The sequence below is a fragment of the Lathamus discolor genome, chromosome 13 (assembly GCF_037157495.1).
Source record: "Lathamus discolor isolate bLatDis1 chromosome 13, bLatDis1.hap1, whole genome shotgun sequence".
Classification (NCBI taxonomy): Eukaryota; Metazoa; Chordata; class Aves; order Psittaciformes; family Psittacidae; genus Lathamus; species Lathamus discolor.
In genome coordinates this window covers 4,435,139-4,460,443 of record NC_088896.1, presented here as the reverse complement: position 1 = coordinate 4,460,443, position 25,305 = coordinate 4,435,139, and the positions used below count along the sequence as shown (strand labels likewise).

The following is a 25,305-nucleotide window of genomic DNA, read 5'->3' as shown; positions in this document are numbered from 1 at the left end:
TCACAGAAAAGCAGAGAAATTTCAGAGTAAGTATAATCTCACCAATTAAATTGTGCAGAGTTCAAACAGATATTACCTTTTCTTTGCTGACACAATTTTTTCCTCATTCAAGAGTAGTTGAAGACATCCAAATGCTTCGGCTCCCCTCCTCACATCCTGTTGCAGGGTTGCAGCCCTGTTCTGCACCAGACTGAACATAAGCTCCTCTTGCCTTTTCTCTGGCCAGGTAACCACTCCTTACTATCCCTTTAAAAAAATTCAGATCACCTTCAGGAATAGTTATTATTTAGAGGAACCTTCAAGGTCTAGAGGCTGTTCTGTGGAAGCCAGGGTACTAACCCTCTATAAAGAAATACATGGAAATGTTTGCCAAATCTGTTAATACTTACATAACCTACTGATAGAAAAAATAAAAATCTCTCTCTTCTATGTCTGGGCTAATTTTCCTCCTTTCCCCAACTGTGTTTCTAAATATCAGACTATACACAATTATCTTTACTATTCCATGTGCACCAGTGTTCCAAGTGTATTTAGTATAGGGCTATCCGCCCCTTTGGACTGGCTCCATCCAGCGCCATCATTCCTCCCAGGTTAGGGAGATTTAAAGCCACTAGATGTTTATCTGCCTTGCTATGATTCAATGCATTATTTGTAAACTCATTCTAGAGAACAACATTACCATTTCATACTGCTACCCAGCAACTTTCTCCTTCGACTTACCACAGTCTGAAGTCCAGCTGTAATCCAGGATTCTCATAAATAGCTGATACAGTATTACTGTTACAGACTAAGTATTCATGCTGAATTCACCAGACAAGTACATATGATAAAATAAGGTGTGTGGAGGATTGGCTTGTCAAAAAAAGGTCAAAGGTCATGCTCCCATCAACGAGCTGAAACAAGACATCTGTGTAGAAGATGGTGCAAACCTCTCATGCCAGATAATGAGGAAATGAAGGACACCGGCAAACAGCAACATACTATGACCAATCACAGCCAAGGCCACTAAGTGATAAGTGCATGAGAAGGAGGATGGTGGGGGGGTGCACGGTGTAGCTGCAAAAATGTAGAAGCTATAAACCAATGATCTTGTAACATGTAAAAGCTATAAGCCAATGATCTCTCTGTAACCAAACTATAAACATGCAAGCAAGGTATATAAGTATCGATCTGCTTAGCAATAAACGAGACTTGTTGGTCATCATCTGATGAGCTCGTCTCCCGGCGATTCCCACAAAGGTGTACTTCAGAAGTTAAGCTTTTACATGGAATGGGACAGAATTAGTAAGTCAGTACCAAGATTTATTTAGGACAATTCATGGTCATGCTCTATTTGAATACTAAGCACCAAAATTTAGATAACTGAATATCAGCCAAATATATTCCAGCTGAGACTGCTGCCTACAAATATATCCGTTATATACATCTATATTACTCTAAGTGATAACAGCCCATGTCTGTCTGTGTTCCTTAGCTGTAGTGGACAAACATGAGGTTCTGTGGCTGAGGCAAAAACTGACTGGAGAAGGCACACCAAGAGGGCTTCTCAACACATACCCCTTGATATAGCAGTCTCAGAATAAAGTAATGTAACACAAGGTATCAAGCACTTGATATGCTGAAGTCAGTAATACCGTAAGACAATTTCCAAATTAATTCAGCATTTCCACTTACTTTCCTCAATGCCTCCAATTTAGGGTTTTCTAAAAATCATGTAGAGACAAGAATGTCTCAGCACAACACTCAGCTCACTGTGGCTGTGACCACGAACTTTTCCCATTGCTGAAAACGCAGTAGCAATGGAAATTATTAGTTGCCAAAATCATACTAGGGAACTAAATGCTGCTTTGTGTTTCTAGCCACATTTTGAAAATATATTGTCAAGAACAACAAACTTCCCAACTGTAGATTTAAAAGCTAGAATTTAACCTTAAGTATTTCACTATATGTGAATTGTCAAAACAAGGTTTTCTGATATATGTTAAAATTTCAGTGAAGCAAGGTAGAGGGAGGAATATTCACTACAGTTAACGGAGAAATCTTTTTCAACTGGCACTTTAAGAGCTTTAAAAACTTAAAATCAACTTTACTTCCAAGTCTTATAAAACAAAAGCTGACCAAATAAAATACTAGTATCAGTTACTAGCTATTATACATACATTCCACCTAGTCAATAAAAGCTGCAGTTAGATGTCTTGTCTTTAAAAACATACTGTAGCAGACAAATCATCTAGCAGTTTTATACTGCTACCGTCTCAATAGATTAAAACACTTGAGTAGATGGAAGAAATGGTGCATTAAACTGAGTAAGTTTATTTTATGCACTGATTTAGCCACTGGTTTCCCTTGTTATGGGAGCACAGCACATCATAGACAGATTTATTTCACCTACTGGCCCATTCCTTGTGACTCCCACTACCTACCACGAGAAGCAAGGCCCTTCAGTGCCCCAGGCAAGCACAATGGCAGAACACACGTGGCAGCACCACCTACACACGAGGAACATTTCCAAGTCGTACAATCAGTTCAAGGGTGTCCTTTCAGAACTGCAAGGCAGCTCTTGTGTAGTTTAGTAAAGATTCCATCAGAACAGCAAACGACTTTCTCATACCATTCCATCCAGTATATGCACGTAAAAAAAAAGGCGCACTATACAGAGAACTGAAGCAATATAATTTAAACATGCCATATATATACATAGAAACATATGCGTATACAAACGGAACACGACCACTTTTTGTGTTTTTTTTTTTTTTTTTTTTTTTTTTTTTTTTTTTTTTACAAGATAATTCTGTTTAAGTTTTTGGAGGAAATCATGACAAAGAAATTCAGACCAAAAGAGCTGGATGTTGCTTCTAGAAGTAATCTGTTCAGAAACTGTCATCTGTTCAGAAATTTCATGCAACACCACCATCGTTATTTAGGGGATACTTACTACAGTTCTGGCTATACATAGGTCTTTCCACGATTTCTGGACTCCCTTCCTGTACAGAGGTAGATTTCTGTAGATGTTCTGATATTGCACCATGTAAGCATAATGTTTTTATTATTACAAGGAACAATTTACAAAGGCTAATTTATGGGTGTAATCTCATTGTGTGCATTTGGGTAGCACAATAATCAAATTCAATTATACTTGAAAGAAAACATCCCTTCAAGTGAAATGCTATTTAGGTGGAGGTCCAATTGAAATCTGCAATTCTATCAACAGCTTCACATTAAGAGAACTCTCCTGTCATCAGGGTAACACACTTAGGTCTGTCTCTCTCCTTCTGACTCAACACGTGTTGTCAGATGTTTAGCCAATGCAGGAACTTGCACTGACTTCACTGATGCCTTTATCCCATCCACTGTGTTCAAGTTAAATGAGGATTTCAAATACACGAGTTTTTGCAGCATTAGGTCTTAACTCATACAAGCAGTTGTGACATTACGAAGTTTACAAGAATATTCATTCAAACTGTCTGAATTGATTAAAAAAGCCCATCCCCACTTTCGGACTGGAAAAGGAAAGCTGAAACTTTGCCAGCTTCAAACAGCCATTAATCCTGAACAAATCCATTGTTACTAGGAAAATCTAAGGAAGTGTGGCAGTAGGATATCTTTTTGTCCATTACATTCTTGAATGACCCTTTGACAACTCCTGAGGTTGCAGGGAAAGCTTGCATGCAAATACCACGTTGTTGAATGAAACCTCTACAGCATACCTAAAGTAAGCACATCAAAATTCATGACGCTGATGTATAGTAACTTTGAGGAGCTCACAAGCATGGCTAAGTGGCTTTTTTCAGAGGCACTCCATAAAGTTATTTTTACAGAAGTCTGTCAACATGGAGATAAATGCAAGAACAATCTGGTATTCTGTACCAGAACATGAGAGAGTAAAAAGTGCTGGAAGCCTGGCTCAGCAAACCTGGCAAAGCTGCAGTATGCATGTGCTCACATGACAGTGCATATGCATGTTTCACTCTTCGAACAAAGCCTGCCAAAGCAAGCAGCACCACTCTTCCTAGCTGCAAGTTTCTAAGAAAACTTACAAGGAAAGAAAAGTTCTCTTTTTGTACCAACCAGCCTATCTGGAACTATTCTGAATGAAGGATTGCACTGTAACCATTTAGCATTAGTTTCCCCAAGTTGAGTTTAGACGAAGCATTTTGTTCCTTACAAAACATCGCATCAGTAAGGAATGGTGACGAGTTTGCAACTGAGCAGTTTTTGTTCAATATGGAGACAGGGCATACATTAATTCATGCCACTTCTCCATATACACATTTATCCCTGTGAAGGGGTTGTTAACAAGGCAAGTAAATCCCAAGTTACTTCACAACAACTGCAGTTCTGAAATTCAGGACTGTTTTCCCCATTATGAAAGGAACTGCATACCTAGGAAGACAAGTAGAATAATCTCACCTTCCCAGGGGAGCCCATTTTGTGAAGGGAACCCTTCAATTCTGGGAGTAACTTCATCAGGAATTACACTCCATGCCCCTGGCAGAGAGTGCTTAAGTACCTTACAAGGTCACGCTTTTGACTAAAGAAATCCACTATACACAAGAGATTATACACAGGAAGAGTTAAATGGCAATAGCAGGAACCAGGGCTTTTGGAGACTTCACTTTCTGGTTTTAAAAAGCAGTTGTTCTTCACAAGTAATAATCCACAACTGGGAAGCGTCTCATTCATACACTCGGCTAGTGCATAGCATCTGCGATTGCATAGAATGTTTCCAGTGCTGAATCTGTAACTAACCTAAGCAAATCTTTTACTAGTTGGATTTATTACCATTTGATATCCAAACTGCTTGCTGTTTGATTGACTGCACTGTATGTGGTGTGCAAAGTCTCCTGGACCTTTTTAGAGTCCATGCCTTCCAGCCAGTCCTGGTACATTTTTTGTACATGCACGTTGGTTTCTGGAAGTCTGACAGGTATTGCAGCATACACTTCTTCCATCTGGTTCAGCAGTGCTTTATCTGGTTTTCCATCTTCAGTTTGTGCCTGGCCTTTTCCATTTAGACACCCTTAGCAAAAAGGAAAGAAAAGAAGCTATAAGGTTGATGGAGATTTGGTATAAAGAGGAAGTTTGTTGACCTGGATTCCCCCCTTCCCAACTTGTCGGAAAAAAAGTTGTCTCTTTACATAAACTACTGCCCATCCTGTTAGAATTTGTACGTATGTGAAGCAACTCCAATATCAACATCATCTTAATGTAAATGAGGTTTCCATATCAACAATCTTTATCAGTCTTCTCCATGGTTTTATGATCTTAATTATTTTCCTTGTCTCTTCTTGCCTGACAATGACCATTTCAGAGGTTTGTAATAATCATAAGGGCCATGCTGTCACTTATTTATAGCTCAGAAGAGAGCAAGTAACATTGTGGCTCACTTTAGAAACCCCCATCAATTTCTGAGCCAGCCCTGCCCATGTAATTAGTATCCTGGACCCTCCATTCAATAATCATCATTTTAGATTATTAAGAGGAGAATTAAGACATTAAGTGTCTGCCTGTAAGATAGCTTTCATTTGGGATTCAAGATATGTGTATGGAGCACTTGTGAATCCACAATTATTCTTACCTCCAGGGCATGCAAGGACTTCTACAAAATGGTATAAAAACTTTCCTTTTTTCATCTTCAGAACCATGTTTTGGATATTTCTAAAGCCATAAGCGGCTGCGAAACGCAGCACTGTCTCACCATCCTTTTCTAGGGTAACTTCTCGGAAGTCCTTGTTCCTATAAAGATGCAGAGAGAACATTCTAAACCCCTCCATTACCGAAAGGATGATCCAACTTTGTTGTATTTGTATATTCTAGAGACAGCAGAACAAGTGTAACTTGAACAAGTAACTTGAACAGAACAAGTGTGATTAAGGTCAACACTTCCAGTTTAGAAACTGAGTTAGCAGAAGTTGGAGTTAAAATTTCAGAATAGAATTATACTTAATTTTTAAGCATAGATAACAATAAAATTAAAGCTAGCTACTTGATGGCAACAGATTTACAGGTAACATATAACTGCCTATAAGCAAAAGGGTCACATGAGCAAAACTGTGTTACAGTTCAAGTAGCACGAAGTAAACCAGGAGAGGTTCAGACTGGACATTAGGAGCCATTTCTTTACAGAAAGGATGGCCAAACACTGGAATAGGCTTTCTAGAGAGGTACTCAATGCCCCGAAGCCTGGCAGTGTTCAAGGAGGCATTTGGACAATGCCCTTAACATGCTTTAACTTGGTCAGGCTGGACTAGATGATCATTGCAGGTCCCTTCTAACTGCAAGTATTCTATTCTATTCTTACTAGTCCATCCTACACAACAACAATACAAAACTCAATCTTACTTTAATGCTTTGTAGGTGATTTCCTTAACCTCCATGCCAAAAAGCTCCTTTGCAGCATATTTAAAAATGTGCTCCAGGTAACCATCAGATCTCTTCCCATCATGCCTTACTACATCTCCCTCCTTCATGTCATCAAACCTTAGAAAACAACAGAAAGAAAGATCAGCTCCAAAATTTCATTCTTTTACTTCAATAAAGTAATATGTTTTCCCCTTTCTCTGTCTCCCCCACCAGAGTTGTATAGCAGTGAGAATATATTAACATTTTTATTTATTACAGCTTAAAAAATGAAACAACTATTCAGGACAGCAGTAATATGATGAAAAAAACCACCTAATAAAAGGCTGCAGGACTTTCCAAGTTCAGAAACCTCAAGCAACAGCAGTTTGTGAGAATGCACATTTGACACACCCTAAAGACTTGGTAACCAACAGCCATTCACTGCTCAGGAAACATTTCTGGGGAAAAAAAATCATTTTTAGCTTGTGAAAATATAAAAGTACTTCAGTTTGTTTACAATCCTCCTGCTCCAGGAGCTGCTTGTCATAGTGTTACGCATCTATTGTCTATACATAGTGTACCAATCAGTACAGTTACAACCAGGTGAGAAGACTGTACCTTTATGGTCAGTGCTACACTATGGTTCAGGAAAGAAATTTTGTGGTATCATATCTAATGGGTATACTGTTCACCTGGAGGTCCACTTCTCCCTCTGTTTAAACCAGCACTGGTGAGCACAAGTGGCTGGGTTACAAACTGCGCTGGTATGTGTGCTGGTGGTGGCCAAAGGCTGCTGCACTGAATGCTCACAAGGCAGAAATCAATAGGGGTGTGTGGCAATGCTTGTTTCAGGAAGATATTCATCTTCAGCTTAGCAAACAAGACAGATTATGTCCTTTGCTCTTACATGTAAAAGCCTCTGTAGATATAGTTACCTTCTTCCAAAAACATCCAGACATGACCTTTCTTGGCCCACACCACTAGCCAGTGCCTGAGCAGCACTCCGAGTACAGCATTAACCACAAAACCAAAGGGAAAATTACCACAGCAAACACCTCACAGAAAATGCTGAAATTTTAAGAATGATGGGGAACTATTTAATCACTAACGAGCCAAAGTTTACAAATGTAGTGTCTGTCCCCGCTATGCCATGCCACTGCATCTACTGCAACTTTTGTTTAATAACCTTGAGTGATTTTGTTTCATGACGTCTCCGAATTTTAGCCAACTGTTACTTGCTCGCATTCTCTAACTACCAAAGTGAGTTGAGAACTCAAACTCGAGTTACTTAGTTCATACTACTTTTTAATACCAAGCACTTTACCACAAATTGCTACTGTGCTGAGACTTGTCTTAAGAGAAAGAGTTCAAGTTATATAACCTTCTCTGCAAAATCTACTTTTAAGACCCCAGAAGAGCAAATATTCATGTCATCAGGTCTCACAGCATCAACCAGTAGTATCAGATTCTCCTTCTAAAAATTAACATTACTTTCCAACAGGAACTCATCCAATAAAACAGCTGTATTCTGAATGAGAGCTTGTTCTTTCATTTGACAGGCTGATTTAGAAATAAATTACTTTCTCTATGTAATTATGTCTGTAAGAACTTTATTTATGTAATTCTATGTAGCAATCTCTGGTAGAAGTGATCATAGGAGCTACACTACAAACATAGCTCTGAAAATATTACCACAGTACCACTTAAACTTCTCCAGGCTAGATCAGCTCCAAGCAGGGCAAAGTGAAAAGGGTATTTTTTTTACATTTCCAGGGCTGTTTTGTGCAAGAAATCATGCCGATTGCTCCACTACCATCACCTTGGAAAGATACCAAGTAACATCTGTCACACTTGAACAAAGATCAGCAAGTAGCGAGACCAGCCTTTGTAACTAAGCCTGAGAATTAAAACATGCAAGCTGCTTTGTGGTGAGACAGTCATGAAGTAGACAGAATCTCTTCAGTGCTTTGTGTGATTTTCATCTAAAGCATGTCTCAATTTTATCTGATCTTGAAAATCTGCTGTCTTCAGTAAAAAAAACAAATAAATCATTTCCTGAAAGGAATCAATTCTACATGAACATAGCGGGGAAGTGGAAATTTACTGTCAAGATGCTGCTCTGAATGAGAGGGAAAACACAGAACAGATGGTCAGCCCCATGGCAGCATCCCAGCATCTTTGTGTGAGGCCCAGCAGTTGGAGAGGGCAGGCAAGACTGCCTAGCTCTACACAAGCTCAAGCCCAGGAGAGCACTGAATGAGGTCAGCACCCCCAGTCACATTTAGGAGCAAGCTGCAAACTTGGTAGAGTCCAATGTAATATTACTGCATCAAAACAGAAATAAGGAACTACCCAAGTCTTCAAAAATCACAAATTTTAAAGGAGTCACCAGATAGGGCTCATAACCTCAAATTAACTGCTCTGTATTTACACAGTATATTCAGTTCTATATTCTCTGTTCCATATTAATTTTATATATAGCAATGAATATGTAATAATACTTCGGAGCTTTTTGGTCACTATATAAAGGATGAGGCTTTAGTACACTCACGTTTTGATGCAGGCCTTTTTTTCTTTAAAAAAGAAAAAAGCATTCTTTTGAGAGGTTTTACATTTATGTTGAATATGCTCAAAGGTGGTGCTATCTGTCATCAGAATAAGGAATCACCCAATTACAGAACTACTTACAAAGTATCTACAGATACTTCAGTCACATCTTTCAAAGACACATTTTTCTGTTCCATTATTTGGACAATTTCACCTGTAGGGAAACATACCACATTTTACTTTCAAGATTAAGCAAAATACATGTGCTGTGCCTCTGTTTAAGAGATCAGCATCCTAACATCTATATGTGCTTATAGTCATCTTCTGCAATTCTTACTAGAGTCAGTTCTCTCTAGCAACTGAGAAGCCTGACACTTCCAGCCCTGAAAAAAAAAAAAGGCCTTCAGTTTGCTCCAAACTTTGCATAAAGCTGTACTTGAGCCTGTTAGGTGAAGTTTGGAAGGTATTTCTCCACTGCAGGAGGAAAAGGTGGGTATGTAGTTTGGACATGAAGCCTAAAGACAAGAGCCACATCAAAAAGCCACTGATGCTATGCACTTGGAATGTTAAGAATAGCCTCAGTAGAGATTAAATAGTAGCTACAAACAAGCAAGACAATGGTTTTAAATATGGATTTGCATAACTCTTAACTTTCTCACGAGGCTGACAAACCAAATACCTGAATCTTGTTTTCAGATGAATACCAAATTAGAAGGACAGCATTTTTTCACTTTGTCTTCCCTATGCAATACCTGTACTACCAGTACCACAAAAACATGTGCTTATTTTTACAGCAGAACACCAGCCAACATTACAACTAAAGCAGACTTGAAAAAAGCAAAGTCTGGCATAAGGGCTATACGAACAGTGGTGATTCACTTGTATCTTTATAAATAGTAAGTTCAAAGAAGCTTTAACCTGATGTCAGGACACAATCAACTTCTTGTGAATTATACAAGGCAGTGTAGAAATCTTCCCTCAAGGCTTCCAGTTTTTTGTCATAACAAGGCGCCACAATTACATGGAAAATTTTATCAGGAGGCAAGTTCTGTGGAACACAGAAGAGAGCACATGTGATCTCCATGAAGAGAAAAGCAGCTTTTGAAGGAGGACAAGGACAAAAATACCAGCATAAGCTCTCTGCAGGTAACACTAGTGATCGATCCCAAGCAATTAAATGCAAAGACTGCTGCACACAGTTGAAGTGATTTGCCAGAAGGCACAAACCATCAGCAAGAAGCAGCCAAAGTCAGCCTTCTGGCTGAAACTTTTACTTATTCCTCAGGCCACATTTTCTGCAGCTTTTGACTGCTTTAGAGAGTGAATGCAAGTCAGGACTTCAGAATTCTGTTTCTACCTGCCATTCACTCTCATCCACAGCAAGCCCATCAGTATTTCTCTCTGTGGGGAGGTAGCAATGCTTCCCTATATAATGTGGAGTCAGTTAAACAGGACACATAAAAAGGACAGCAACTTCTTCAATACACAAAATGAGGGTAACAGGGGTAGTTGCTAGGATATAATGCTTTTATTGATCCCAGGCAACAGGGTAATTTCTACATTGTCTTTCACTCCCGTTTTAGCTGTGCTATAGAACTACACAGGCAACACTGAACAAGAATCTCTTTAGCTACCCTGGATTTAATTTTATCTGTAAGTATCTAAATCCATGTTGTACTCGGAGCTTGAGGACTGCTGCTAGTTCACACTGCATTACACAAAATGAGGTTCCTTGTACATTCTTATTATCACAGGCACTGGTATAGCAGCAGAGCACCATTTATTCTTCAAGTAAAGGACAAACTATTCAGGAAGATACCTTATCACTTTGTAATACCATTACTGTGAGAGTGGTGAGGCACTGGAACAGGCTGCCCAAGGAAATTGTGAATGCTCCATCCCTGGCAGTGTTCAAGGCCAGGTTGGACATGGCCTTGAGCAACCTGGTCTAGTGGGAGATGTCCCTGTCCATTGCAAGGGGCGTTGGAACTAGACAATCTTAAGGTCCTTTCCAACCCTAACCATTCTGTGATTCTATGAGATCTATATTCCGTATTAAACCCCAGTACGCCTTCTTTTTAGAAGAGTAATGTGGTAAAAATTATCCAGAATTACTTACCTGCTGCCTGGCAAAGTAGCCCTTCACCAGGGAGCCCATGATCTGCTGTGGAGACTTTGCAGTGCAAATATGAGAGGTCACAAGATTTGTTAGTACCCTTTCAGCATACCGGATCCAACCTTGAACAACAGAGACTCACAGTCAGAAGTGACACACAAGCGTGGCAAAGTGGTAGCAGTCACAGAACAGCTCTTGAAAATGAAGACACCTTCACAGTAGGTGAGACATAGATGTGTAGGCTGGAAGCCCCACCTTGGGAACTGCAGGAAACCTCAAGGCTCTGTTAATAATGCTTTACAGTTGGCTATCAAGAATCCACTGTGTGAATTCTAGACCTAAAAGCCACTGAACTTCACGACCTATTACACCCTTCGTAATGCATACATTTAACAAAGCAGAAAGAACTGTACCCCAGCTAACAAAGCGCAGGTTGACCCTCTAGACCTCAGACCTTGGATCACCAGATACAACAAATATACTCTGTTCAGCTGCTTAACTGTAACCTTCTGTTTCCTGAGATTTAATACCCATGCACCCAGCCTGTCTCCTCTAGAACAGCAGTCACATGAAAGCATTATCATAACATGCAGATGGATTACGGCTGGAAAAAAAAGGCTTCTTTTACTATTGTTAGAGAAGCCACACCTTCTGAAACACCCACACACTCAACCGCAGACTGAAATCTCTCTGTATTAAACATTCTTAGTTACTCAAGAGTTCCCCCCCCCTTTCACCCAAGTCCTTCAGCATGCAGGCTATGACAAGCTACATATATTCATTCACACCACCCCCAGTATGCAGAGAAGTTCTATTATCCCCCATCTCCCAGGACAGGAACCAACAAATGAGCAAATGAAGATACTTATTTAGAGTATGCAATTCTATCTGAGGCACTGTAATTCTGAGGCAACAACAGCCCAGTCTGAGAACCAAACACCTGAACTGTGCAGAAGTGCCAGGCCCAGCCTTGTACGGACATGTGCTGCTTTTGATGCTGACAGTGAAAAATACCACACTTAACTCTTTCATCTTCAGACAAACTAGTGCTTACATTAAAGAGAAGTTCTATGAAGTGCATGCTGCCAGGGATGCTACCAGGGAAAGGTAAAATCTGTAGGTTAATTCTTAAGTTTGAAATTAACACATACGTATAAACGCTCAGTAGCATTTAACTCAGAACACTGACACAAAGGCCAACAGCAGCACAAAACTGGTATCCAGATGGTGTTCAGATGGTTTCTCTCTCTAAAGCAGAGTAGTTATTTTCCAAGCGTAATAAAGTTTTACTGATGAAAATGAGAAAGTTGTATTAGGGAAACATAGGGATCCTCCAGCTGTTTAGATATTGCCAATTCTTGTTAAGGTACAGACTTCAAGATGAACAGATACTGACCTCCATGTGAAATCTCAAAGAAGTATCCTCAACAACCGTTCATTTCTGTTGTAGAAAAAGCAAGGGACTATAGACTTACAAATCAGGACTGTGCTGAATTGCTAGACTCTGACAGGAAGTCTGTTTGATGTCCAGCTTCAACTGGGACTGTAAGTCCAAGATACTGCTTGCAACAAAGGACTTAATTTCTTGGTGCTTGGTACAAAGGCCATATTAGCACATACTGCATGATATGTATATTCTATTTCTTAAATAGCTTTAGTCTCAAGTGCTGTCAAAACAGAGCAAAACCAGCTTCAAACAAAATAAAACCAAAATTAAGGTTTTTTTAAAATATCTGCCTTGCACTTCAGTAGCATTCCCGGAAGGTCCTTCCTTGTATGGCAACTATGATCACCATTAACTACCACAGCACTCCTGCTCTGAGGCTGGTTTTAATTGGGATGGTTTAGGTACTGTAGTTATGAACTATATGGACATCTTCATAGACATCTTCGTAATTCCAACAGACTTCCGGCAAGTGTTTTCCAAAGCAATTGTTTAAATCTTAAATTGCTTCTTTCCTTGCAACAGATGGAACAAGTGCTTTGTAGTTCCGGCTCCACAGTGACCATCAGTCACAGTGTCATTACACAAGCAGCCTCGGTGAATGAGAGCATAAGGCATTTATCAGCACTTCACATATGCACTGTTTCTGCCTACTCATAAACCAGGCTGAATTCCAGAGCCGTGGTTACAGGAAGCTAAAGATACCCAGTTCTTTTATCAATGTACCTCTGTACCCATACAGACCTATACCCTTCAGAAACTCATTCAGATTCTCAGCCATTTGTTAGTTTGTGTTAGCATCAGAACAAAAAAACCCCTACAAATCACTATAAATTCTTACATACTGCAATGCACTTCAGAAGACATTATTTTTAGTGGTTTATCGTGAGCAGATCACAGATGCACACTATAAATATCTATTCATCAGTATGAAGTGCAGAAAAACTAAGACTACTTTTGCTACTGTAAAAGGAAATTCGTTTCATTGACTGGGACAAAAGCATGTGAATCCTCAACAGTCACTCTTCCTACTTCTGCTGTAAGCCTGCTGTTAACCTGTTCTACAGTTCAGAGGTTGGCAATGCATTAAGAATGCTGGCTGGTTCACAGAGCAATTACTTCATCTTGCTTACCTATTTGGTAAGTTAAAGAAGATAACTTCTGGAATATTACATATACAATCAGTAGCTACACTACTGTACTTTAAACAGGACTCTCCCCCTGCCCCAACAGCTCACTTTGAGAGCAGGAGGAGGAGGTAAACAAATAAGACAAGAGATAAAAAGCCCTTTTATCAGGCTCTGGGACTATATGGCTATGCTCTTTTGTTCATGGTAGATTTCACATGACAGACCACTCCCACAGAGGATGATATTTCTGCAAAAAGTTTCACCCAAAGACAAGTAAGAGTAAAGCAGTTACACCTGAGTTCACATTGACCTTCTATCCACACAACTATATAAAAACCATTTTGTGATAAACACACCCATCATTTCTGGAACAAATTTATGTGATCTGGGGGTAGAGAGAGGAAGGAGAATGAGGAACAGCAAATGCACCCAGACAAAGTCAGGCAAGTGACTGTGAACAAGCAGTGAACAAGCTTGAAGATGACTGATCATGGGGTGGGTTTTTCCCTCTATTTGTTGCCAATGGGAATGAAACACCGTATGTTTGCAGACTGGGTTCACAGTGGTATTTTGGCTCAGTTTTCCACAAATAGAAAGAACCTGTGCTTCTACTAACACCTAGAGCAGAGCAGATAGCCAACACCAGAACTAGCACTGCAAACAGAAACAAGCCTTTGCAGAACAGACAAGAAAAGTGCTCCACTACTTCAAAAAGTTTCCAATAAAAGCAGCAGATCATCTGAGCTGAGTTTCTAGATGCAGAAAATAAAGATTAGCTCAGAAGTTCTAAAGGAAATCCTGAGGTTTTGAATTTTCAATGAAACATGTATAAGACAAAGCTAAGTAACAGGGGCTGGTTCAACTTCACAGCTTTTGCATGAAAACCCAACACAGTATGTCTGCTTCTGAAGACAGGAGATAACACTGAGATAACAGTAGCGGGGGGGAGGGGAAAAGTTCAAGTATGATTCAAATAGCAGTATTTAAAACAGTGACAACGGCAGATTCTGGGTATCACCAAAGGTGGCTCTTACTCACTCTCTGGTCACCCTAACATTGCTTTAAGGAATGCAACCCACTTAGGTTATTTCAAAGCTGTTCTCTGGGCAATTTCTACTGAAACCATATGATCTTGGAAGTCCCTTTGAACCCCAAACCATTCTATGAAAGGTAGAAAGAAGTATTTTTGTATTTTTATTTGCCTTTTGAAAAGCAACACCATGAACCTTAATGTGGAGCTGGGGGGGTAGGCAAAGATGTTACTTTTACCTTTTTGATACTTCTTCAGCAAAGTGACTCAAACTGAAAGGATGGTGTGCTAAAAAATGGAAAAAGTAAACAGTGCCTCAATGTTCTACATCTTTTCAGTTGTGATAAATGCAGGTTCCTTTCGTAACAACTAAATTTCAGGTGCAAAATTCTCAGAAGTGAGACATTTACTGAGCCAGGTCTGTGATGCTTCAAGTGGGAATTATTTTGTCAGACATAATCATCTCACAGTCAGTAAAGTCACGTGCTACATTCTCCTAGGCTTAAGCAGCAAGTTCAAAACTTTGCCTGAGAAAACAAGAGGTTGTGGTTTAATTATAGGAGTCAACAAATTTCCTTAAAGATTCTTTTCCGTAAGGAAATGCCCTGTTCAGCTCTGGTCTGAACACAACGGCTGCAGCCACCAACTCCTCAGTTCCAGTTTTGATAAATTTCTCCTAAGGTCTAACACAAAGCACTAAAACCCTCAGTGCTTCTGCACCTCGGTCTCATTACCCAGAGATTCACATGTAATACAAGCTTCTTCTACAGAAACGGTAAGAAATACAACTGACTAATAAATACCACATATAAACACTAGCATAGAAAATCTATAATTCAAGTTCATTGCATTATCAGAGGCTGTGGACTACAGCAAAGTTGGGGGGTTGGTGTTTTTTTGAAGAGCAACAATAATTTACACTCCTCACCATTCACAGAGCTCCAGCAGAAGACTGTAAGGTGCAGACAGGGAATTTGTTGCAACCTCTGTATCTGTGTAAGTCCCTACACTGAGTTGGCACAGCACCAGATCCCATCCATTCTTTGCATGGTTTACATTTATGGTCACTAACATATAGGAAAGCTCATTGGAAACTAACTCTGTTCTCCCAACAGCCCTCTAGCAATGCACTGAAATGCATTACAGATGATCAGCACTACTCGTAACAAGCGCTGAGTGTGATATTTGCTGTAACTGAAAAGCAAAGCCAAAATGATGTAATTTAGACAAAGCTCCCAAATGACTTCTCTTAGTCCCTTGGTAGTTGCAATGAGACTAGGCTGAAGCACAGGAACGTCAGAGAAATCAGTTCTCACCAGGGCAAGCAGAGGCAAACATTGGTAAGGCATGCTCCTCCTGGTTCCTCCGTTGATATCGCTGCACAAACTCCCTCTGGCTCTCCAGGAGACTGAAATCGGCAGCTATAGTGGTGTCAAATACATAATGCACCCCTACGAAGAAAAGCAGGAAGGAAAAGTGAATCACTAGAGTGTTTTCCATCTCACAGGCTCATTTTCAAGCACCAGATCTACAGAGAATCTTGGAGAATCAATGGGTATAGTCTCTTCCCTCTTCAAACTTTCACAAGTAGTAAAGTCTAAAAGAGAAGGTAGCTTTTCAATGCATGGCCTCTATGTCATGAATTTAAAAGGACCACCAACTTGCTGACTAGCAACATGCCAAATGGTTGCCTGCTTCCTTAGCAGAAGCCTGCCTTTCAACATATACTTGCTTTTTGTTTAATTGAATGGGATTTTGCCACTCCTGGGCTATATGCAGTGACTCCTGGGATTTTGCCACTCCTGGGCTATATGCAGTGACTCCTGAAAAGGAGCATTCTTTACAAGACATACTGAAGTCTCATATCATTATCCACAAAAATATATCCACTTATGAGGCTTATCTCCCATTGCTGAAGTTGCCTGCAAAGGAACAGGAGCATATCACCACCACTGCAGAGCCCTTCTGTCTGCTTGTTTAGCAATATCCTCCCCACATGCCTACGTAACACTGAGCGTAGCCCAGCAGCAAGTGAGCACAGATAATCAATGCCTCTAAGAAAACTGGGGCCCACCAGGACTCTGCATTCCCTCTAAATGAAGAAAATATACTGGGTACAGATGCATAAAAACTACAAAAAATGTATATATATATATGAGGAAGCAGTTTATAGGTTTATTGCTATCCTTTCCCTTCCTCCCTCAACTACATTAAAAAACCCACAAACCCATACACAAAGTTTTGGGGGATTTAAATATAGCTTTGTATGTAAAGAGCAAAGGAAGCATAGCTTTAACACAGAACAGGCAGCTACAATAGCTCTTGTATGTAATTTCAAATTACAGGAAAGGAACTGAGACTCTTCTACAGATACAATGTGTCTAAAGGACTGGAAGGCATTTAGGATAAGGATTTCCTCCTCCCTCAAGTTACAAAATAAGGGGAAATCTTACTGAAGCTCATGACCAACCCATCCCCAACTTCCTAGTAGTGAAGGTTTCAAAGACAGCTCTATCGTGTCCTTCTATTCTGTGACCTTTCCTATCAACAAGGTAAATCTGCTTCTGAAACTGGTGTTATGTCATGCTGGCAACTGTCATTAATATCACAGAGTGCGTACTTCAAACACTACCTTGTGAAATGGCACTTTCTGACTGTGTAAGAAGCAGTTCTGCTGAGGAAGCAAAAACCTGGTCATCTCCCCTTTCTACTCCACCATCATAAACCCAAACTTACCGAGACTTTTGAGGAAACCACAGAGTCTCTTGGCTGCATCATTCACAGAGAGATTGAACTTAGCAGCAAAATAAGGCAATGACTGAGGGCATATAGACACTGCCAACACTTTGTGTTTTGAGGTATCACATTTCTAGTAAATAAAACAAAGAAAACAAGGTTTGTGATTACAACAGGGTATGGCTCCCAACTTCCCCTCCCTTTTCCTCTCCTGGAGTTTTTCCTCAGCATCTTATGCTTCAGTGAGCTGTATCATCAAAACCCCTGTGAAACATCTATCAAGGCTCCTAAGGCCAGGCCAGTTCCTCTGATCCTGTCAGTTCCTGGCAGCTCCTCGGATCCTGTCAGTGTTCATCTGTAACCATGGGTAGATGTTTCTTTCATATAACTCGGGGAAATTTGCACACACAACCCCCCCAGCCAATTCTGTGCTTTGTCTCCCAATGGCATAAGGAAAGTTAAGAGACATTCAGCACCTCTGACATTCTAGCGATACAAAATTTTCTAGCAAAGATGAAAAAAACCCCTCTATGTTTAGACATTAATAGCTAGAATAACTGATGTTGACAGGAGCATGGGCATCTGGAGATACAAATCCAACCCAGCAGATTACAGATCTGATCCTTTGTTAAAGTTCCTGGAGCACAACGAAAATAATTCAGTATTAAGCCCTAAACATCTGAGCACCATACACAGCAACCAGCTTCCAGGAAATCCAGAACTCAGCAGAAAATAAGAGAGCAACAGAACATTTGCGTGAGTTTGCTAAGAATGTGGACAAGAACGTCTGTTCCAAATATGTTCTGCTTGAATATATATTAAAAACAATTCCACTTGCAGAAACACGGCTTGATAACCACCCAGAGCAGTCCCAGTGATGATGGTATGAGTATTTATACCCACTGAGCCACAGGCTAATTTATTATTACAGCAATGAAGTAGCTGTTTTCCAAAAACTTTACTACTGCAGGTGCTGCAGCTTTCCCCTAGGCCAGGCTGGACACAGCTTGGAGCAAGCTGCTCTAGTGGAAGGTGTCCCTGCCCATGGCAGGGAGTTAGCACTGGATGAGCTTTACGGTTCCTTCCCACCCAAACCAGGCTGGGATTCTGTGACTTAGGTTAAGTGCTGTGATCTTGCATCTCTAGTGCAAAATTATTTTAAGCACTTCCATAATCATCTTGCCTGCAGTTTTCACTTCCTCCCTGAAAAAAGCCTATCCTGCAAATGTTCACATTATGTGCCTTGGGAAAGCAAGCTGCTTAGTCATTCTGTAACTGCCACCTCCTCATGGGAAGCAGCGTGTTAGTGTTTGTGTCACTTTACCTTATTAAGGTTAAGAATACGAAAGAGCTCCTTCTGATTCTGCTGGAAAACTCTGGCTCCTTCCTCCGATGTCATACAACTGTCACATGCTAGGCAGTCACTAAGGAGTATTTTAGCATTAGCCAATGTAGGAAACTCATTTTTCTGGGGACAAAAAAAAATAAGGAAACGAGTATTTAACGGTGATCAATCAGTTTTCAAGATCTCTGCAATGACCCAGCTGAAGGGCAAACGTGCTGCCACTGCTTTCAAAGAAGACAATCATGACATATGCATAACATCTAAGGTTATTTAGAAGTAATCAGTTATTTGTCCTATCCTTCCTCATGGCTCTGCTCCTGTTATTACACTGAAACTCAAAAATGTTTAAGTGTAAACACAGATCTAAATTTAGGCCCCGCTCTGTGTTGCAGTAACTGGATTTGCATTACATTTCAAAGCTGTCAGCTTTGAAATCAACTTCCTAGGAAACTGAGAAAACTTTTACTGGTACCGTTAAACACCTTTAACAGCCAGGTGCCTCCCTAACAGCAAAAGGGCTTTGGCTCTTTACCACAAGGCAAAACAATCAGAATGCAGCACTACAAGTACACTGAACACATACTGTAAGAGCAGGAGTTTCATACTTATGGTTACAACACATTGACATCTCATCTCTGAGGAGAAGCAGTTCTTAGGTAGAGGAGCAACATAACCAACAAACTTTTAATTACAACATAACTAATCCCCTATGAAGAACCTGTTCCCAGGGACACAGTTCTATATTGAAGAACAGGAGGTGATCTATGTTTGTCTAATGTAAAGACTAAGAAAACATTTTGTGCATCTCCTTCCTCCTTGCAAGCTCTGTCTTGAAGACTTGATGTAAGATTTCTGACACATACAAAGGAAGTTATACCTTCAATTTCTGGTTTGTGTTTGCATAGTAAAGAGGGTTTGTATGTCACCTTTCCTAAAGATTCTTGATTCTCATGTTATGAGAGATCTAGAAGTGCTCATAATTGCTTACAACTGCTCCTTGAGTTGTGTTATATTTAGTACTTGAAAGTTCCCTACTTACAATCTCATTTGAGGTACATAACAAAAAAGGAACACAAATAGAAGTGTATTATGATTTTTAGAAGGACCGTTACCTCTTCAAAACCATCACTTGAACTCAGTGCATCAACAGATGTACTCTGCGTATCATCATTTTTCTGCTTTTTACTGCATTCCTGAAACAAAACATAAAATCCATGTATTATGCAAAATCCGGTCACCATTCAGTCAGAACATCTTTGCTGAACTGCATGTACCCTTATAAACTGACCTAGTTCAGTTGTAGTTTACCACGTTAACCCTACACCTTTACACGCAACGCCTTGTCAGCAAAGCGCATCTGCTACGGGGGAAAGCACTCCTCAGAATTCAGTTTCCACCGCATTTACAAGGCTTTTAGTCCCGGGGGGGTTAAGCCGAGCACGGCAGCAGCTGACCCGTCGCTCCCGCCGCACTACGCGCCCCTCCGAGCCGCGGACGAGGAAGGGGCCTGTGACCTTGGAACCGACAGCCAACTACCGCTCCGCCCCACGGGGCAAACCGGGACACCACAGCCCCGCCGGCCGGAGGAGGGACAAGGGAGAACACGACAGCCCCCGTCGCGCTCACCTTTTTGGTGCAGTTCTCGCACTTCATTTGCGCCGGCGCTCCCCGGCCGTGCCGCGGCTGCCGAGCGGTCCTCGCCGCCGGGGCTGCAGGACAGGAGCAGAGCGGGGCAGGCCGGTGAGCCCCGCGCACCGCCAGCGCCCGCCCGTCCCCACCGCCCTTTGTTGCCGTGCCCGCCTCCCGCCCCGTATCGCCCCCACCGGGCGGGCCCTGCGTCCGCAGCCAACGCGGCCCCCGGGCCGGCCCCGCCGCGCCCCTCGCGGGCTCCGCAATTCACTGACCTGTAATTAAGCACCGGCCGCCGCCGCCCCGTCCCTCCCCGCTGCCCCAGCCCGTTACGTGGTGCCACAGGGCACCGAGCGCTGCCCGCAGCGCTCCTGCAAGACACCGAGCGCAGAACCCGCTCGGCGGCCGGAACGGCTCCCCCCCGGGGGGAAGGTGTCCCGGCAGGCGCGCTGCCGCCCCGCGGCACGGCCCCGTCTCCGCCGACAGAGCGGGGGCTCTGCCACCGCAACACCCTCCCTGCTGCCCCGCCGCCGACACGGAAGGACAGCTCATGAGCTCCACGGGGCGCGGGGAACCCAAGAACCCAAGCCCCTAAACACCCCACAACGACCCGACGAGGAGCCGCACCCCGTACCTCGCCGCCGCCGCCTCGGTCGCGTCCCCGGCGGGCGGAGGCTGGCCGCAGCGGCGGGCGGGGCCGGCCCCGCCTCGCCCTCCGCCTTGTCGCCGGCAGGTTCCCGGCTGGGCCCGCCGCCTCCCCGCCCCCCCGCGCGCCGGGGCTCATTGTGGACCTGAGCAGCGGCACGTAGCCGCCGTCGGGAGCGCGCCGCCGCGCGTCCGCGATGCGACCTCAGCCCACCCGGGAGCCCCCCTGCGCCGCTCAGTCCCCACCCGGGCAGCAGAGCGGGAGCGCGCTTGGGACCGGCCGGGCACCGCGCCCCGCGGGCACGGCCCCGCACGGAGCCGGTGTGGGGGCGCGGCGGCCCCAGCTTCGCCGCTGCCCTACGGGCACTGTCCCCAGAGCTGCGCTGCGGCGCTGGGGCCGCTTCGCGTGCTCTTGAAACCTCTCTTCATGTGTGTTTTTATAAACGTAATTCTGCGGTTACAGAAATGGGTTTCCCCCCCGATTTTTGTTTTCTCTCCGTTCCTTTAAAATGAAACGCCGCTACGGACGTTTCTAAACACAACTTCATTACCGGTTTATTTAACCGCTACACTGTCGTCTCCTGTAACAAAACACGAGGCTTAGCGATGCCGTTCGCAGGCAGGAATCACACCTCCTAACGTACAGCATCGCTTAACACACGCACCAGCCTCCCACAACCTCGGAGGCCCCAGAGCATCACGTAGGATGCTTGTGGTCCATGTCACAGCGCTTGTCTTCCCAAACCGCGGCTCGTAGCATTTGAACAGAAAGGTTCTGTCACCTTTTGCTCCTCTTTTACGCCGAGCCCATTCAAACAGCAACGTCAATCACACACCTCCAGCTGCACAGGGGTTTGCAAGGACGACATGACATTTTAGAAATTAAACCACAGAACTCCCAACAAACATGCGATCTCCTGTCTAAGCTGCGACTTTTCTTTATTAAGTGCACTGAGTAAATCCCCTCCCGTCACTCGTCTCATGCTTTAACCCGCAGGCACCGCTCTGTTCATGCCCACGGCAGCGGCAGGACAGAGCAAGCCACAGCCCCGGCTGCAGAAGTTTGCCCCCAAACACAGAACTTTAAATAACCACTTGGTCCACTGCAACTCTGTGTAAGAGATATCACAACCCAGAGATTCAAATGTCTGTGGATTTGGCTGTTCAAGATTTCACAGTCACATTAATCAGTGTTTTAAAGATCACTGCAGAGCTGGACGTAAAAATAATGCCTTTTGATTTTCATTTACAGGCTACAGGTGAATTCTCACTGAGGTCATGGAAATCAGGAATTCCTTCAGAAACACTTTCTCACTGCCCATTTAAAGCAAAATAAGCTGACACTGCTTTGGACACATCCTCGAAAAATAATCACTAATCCTAGCTTCAGGTAAAAACTGTAATAGCTTCAGTCATCATTTTCTGTGCTTCTTCATCATTTTCTGCTGTCTTCAGTCAAAATGCTTTCACATTTGCCATTACCGTATTAACACCAGCTCTTTTAAAAGCACTGTGATCACTGGAGCAATCCCCAAGCAACTTAAGAACTTGCATTTCCTGCAGAGTTGCAGGAATGCAGCGTGCTCTGACATCTTGTTTCCCTTCCTTTGGATGAACATTTTTATCCCAAAAAGCTACGCCGATCTCGCAACATACTCCACAGGGATACAATAGCCATAATTCCACTGACAAATGTGGTGCTGGCACAGACGAGAGCTCTAAATTAGGAATGTGTTGAGATTTGCACTTAAAGGCACAGCTAAAATCCTTCTGTTTCACACTTTGAAGATTATGCTTACATTTATTATCCACAACTGATACAGCAATTCATCAAAAGACACAACACTTCGGAATATTTCTGTAACTTTGAACAAATAATATTTAAAATGTTTGTTTCCCCTCATATTTCTTTATACTTACAATGAAAAATAGAGAACTACATAAAAACTGAAACATCTGCAGAAACACTAAGGACATCTTAGGTATGCATCTTAAACACACCTACTTCATCCTAAGAAAATACCTGGATTGAATTAATTTCAATTTAAGAATTAAAAAGAGATAAAAAAACTATGCAAACACAAAAGTGTTCAAGGAATGAATGTTTCAAAGCACAGTATAAGACTCTACTTGTGTAATCATTAGATACTTAGATGTCCCGTTTATTTTATTGCCAAAAGCAATTTCTGCTTTCCATTAGCTATTGATGCCATTTTCCCCTAGAACATGGGATCAATCACCATCACACCCTGCCTGACAACCTGAGAGCACAAAGCACCATCCAGGTTTCATCTGCCCTCAGGGAGGTAACAGTACTTACTTTTGCAAGGCTACTTCCAAAAATCCTCCCAATATAAAAAAGCTTTCCTATGTTAACAGCAGGTAGCACTTCAGAGCATTACCAGCTTTTACGGCCTCCCTTTATCTCTTTGGCCTCCACTGCTCCATTTAACATTTATACCTGTGCCTAAAGCATTTACACCAAGAATGAGATAGAAAATTTAAGTATTCCTTCATGACAACAGTACACTGCACGACTTCAGAAAGCTTTAAGAGGTTATGCATGAGCCCTGCAAGGCATCACAAGCTGTAAATGTCTCCTCAAGCTAGTGACAGCATATGCCCCTCAACAGCTGTCCAAATTAGCTGTAATAAATCTTAGTTACAGCTGGGAAACACGTATTCCATGTAATTAGTACTCCCCGGGCTTTATACACAATGTTCCCATAGGGGTCAGTGGGGCACCACACATTGCTCCATGGGATGAGCTCATTTACAGCCAGGACTTGCAGCCACCGCAGAACAACCCTGGGCTGGTGACTGTTTCCAACCGTTTAAAATCAGGCACACTAGGAATTCTATGCTGGCATGCTAATAAGATCACATGCTTATTACACAGCTGAATTTCTAAGTTTAAGACCTTGGGGGTGGGAGAAGTATAAGAAGCTAGAAAAGAAAATGCTCTGAAATTAGGAAAAAGGGCCAGGTTTATAGCTAGTGTCAAGCAAACAAAATAAAGGCCAATTCTATCTACATGTTCTTGGGTTTAGAGAATAACTTAAAAGTTACAAGTGTATTTACCCTACAATGTCTTACAATAAATCTATATTATCTAGCAAGAAGCCCTCAAATAGTCAATTACATATTTCTGACTGTCTCTTGGCAAACAGCTTTTGTTTCTGCAGCAACATGCTTTGGAATTCATGCTGTTCCTTAAATCCAAGGCTTTTAAACATGCTTCCTTCTTCCTTTTGTTACTGTGAGGCCGGACACCACTTACCTACTTCAGAGTGCTGCAGAACTGGGGAAGTATGCAGTTGCTAGTATTTCTGCAGTGAGCAACACCGAAATATAATAGTGATATTTATGTGGTTTATACTGGGTGGAGGGGACAAATGAGTTTCTTGTTTCACTTTATTTCAGATACAAGCAATCTTTTGCCTCTATCACTCAGAAGGGCTTCACATTGAGTTTCTGGAGAAGCTAGGTGCTTATAAAAGCTGACAAATGCTTCTATATGTATTTCTTCCCAGGAGCCTCAGTCAGCTACCTCTTTGCCTTGAGAACATGTGATATTACTTCCTCTGTTTCATTCAAATCCAGCAGCTGGTACCTCATGACTCATAAGCCAATTGATTCTTGCAGTTCCTCATTGCCTTTTCCCATTAAGATAATTACAGAAAAACTGCGGATCAGTTTTGTATTTTCTACTACTTCAAGCCCATTAAGTCTATAGCATGGCCTCTGAGGCTTTGGGGTTTTGTTGTTGTTGGCATCTTGGATTCTTCCCCCCATGTCCAAATAGTTCCCTCTGGACTGTTATAAACCCACTGATCAGTACTTCAGTCCCTGTTCACCACCAACGGTGTTCAGAACAGTGGAACCAACTCATAGCAGGTTATGGGTTTATTAGGAGTTATGGTCTTGCACAAACACTCTGGAATATCTAGATTCTTACTAGAAAGTAAAACCAAAAACTGAGCACATCATTCAGAAAGAACCACATTTCCTGCACAACTGAGAGAGGACCTTAGAATGGCTCGGGTTGGAAGGATCCTTAAAGATCATCTGGTGTCAATCCCCCTGCCATGGGCAGAGACACCTTTCAATACGGGATTTGTAGATGAAATTATAATAGTTTGTTCAGACAAAGAGAATTTAAGAAATTAAGCTGAACTCCAGATGTCTGCAGTTCACACATTTTGTCCCAGGATAACAGGAGCAGCTGCTCCAATGGATTGAACAGAAACAACTTCCACATGCAAATGATACTTAACCAAACCAGAAACACAACAGAGATTTCCAGTGTCCCCTGTTATCCATACCAGGAAAATCACTCGG

At 42.1% G+C, this 25,305-nt stretch overlaps 1 protein-coding gene across 3 annotated transcripts; it reads right to left on the bottom strand.

Annotated features, from left to right (window-relative positions):
• Nucleotides 1-2,287: 2,287 nt before the first annotated feature.
• NARF (nuclear prelamin A recognition factor) lies at nt 2,288-21,000 on the bottom strand. Of its 3 annotated transcripts, none has more exons than XM_065693540.1 (12): nt 20,954-20,996; nt 20,317-20,399; nt 19,803-19,883; nt 18,670-18,813; nt 17,346-17,478; nt 15,926-16,060; nt 11,009-11,127; nt 9,808-9,937; nt 9,031-9,103; nt 6,343-6,480; nt 5,579-5,736; nt 2,288-5,020 (listed from the first exon to the last, which is right to left on the bottom strand). In XM_065693540.1, the coding sequence occupies exons 2-12, from the start codon at nt 20,341-20,343 to the stop codon at nt 4,779-4,781; spliced, it is 1,380 nt and encodes a 459-aa protein (XP_065549612.1). In that variant the 5' UTR covers nt 20,344-20,399; nt 20,954-20,996; the 3' UTR covers nt 2,288-4,778. The 3 variants fall into 3 exon arrangements, with proteins under 3 accessions (XP_065549612.1, XP_065549610.1, XP_065549611.1); XM_065693538.1 differs by lacking the exon at nt 20,954-20,996 and adding an exon at nt 20,595-20,617; XM_065693539.1 differs by lacking the exon at nt 20,317-20,399 and having other exon boundaries at nt 20,954-21,000.
• Nucleotides 21,001-25,305: the final 4,305 nt, after the last annotated feature.

Coding starts and splice junctions, on each gene's coding strand:
- NARF (XM_065693540.1), bottom strand. CDS start 20,343: ATGAAGTGCGAGAACTGCACCAAAAAG. Junction 16,061..17,345: donor TGGTTTCCTCAAAAGTCTCG/GTAAGTTTGGGT, acceptor TTTTCTTCGTAG/GGGTGCATTATGTATTTGAC. Junction 5,737..6,342: donor ATCACCTACAAAGCATTAAA/GTAAGATTGAGT, acceptor GCATCTTTATAG/GAACAAGGACTTCCGAGAAG.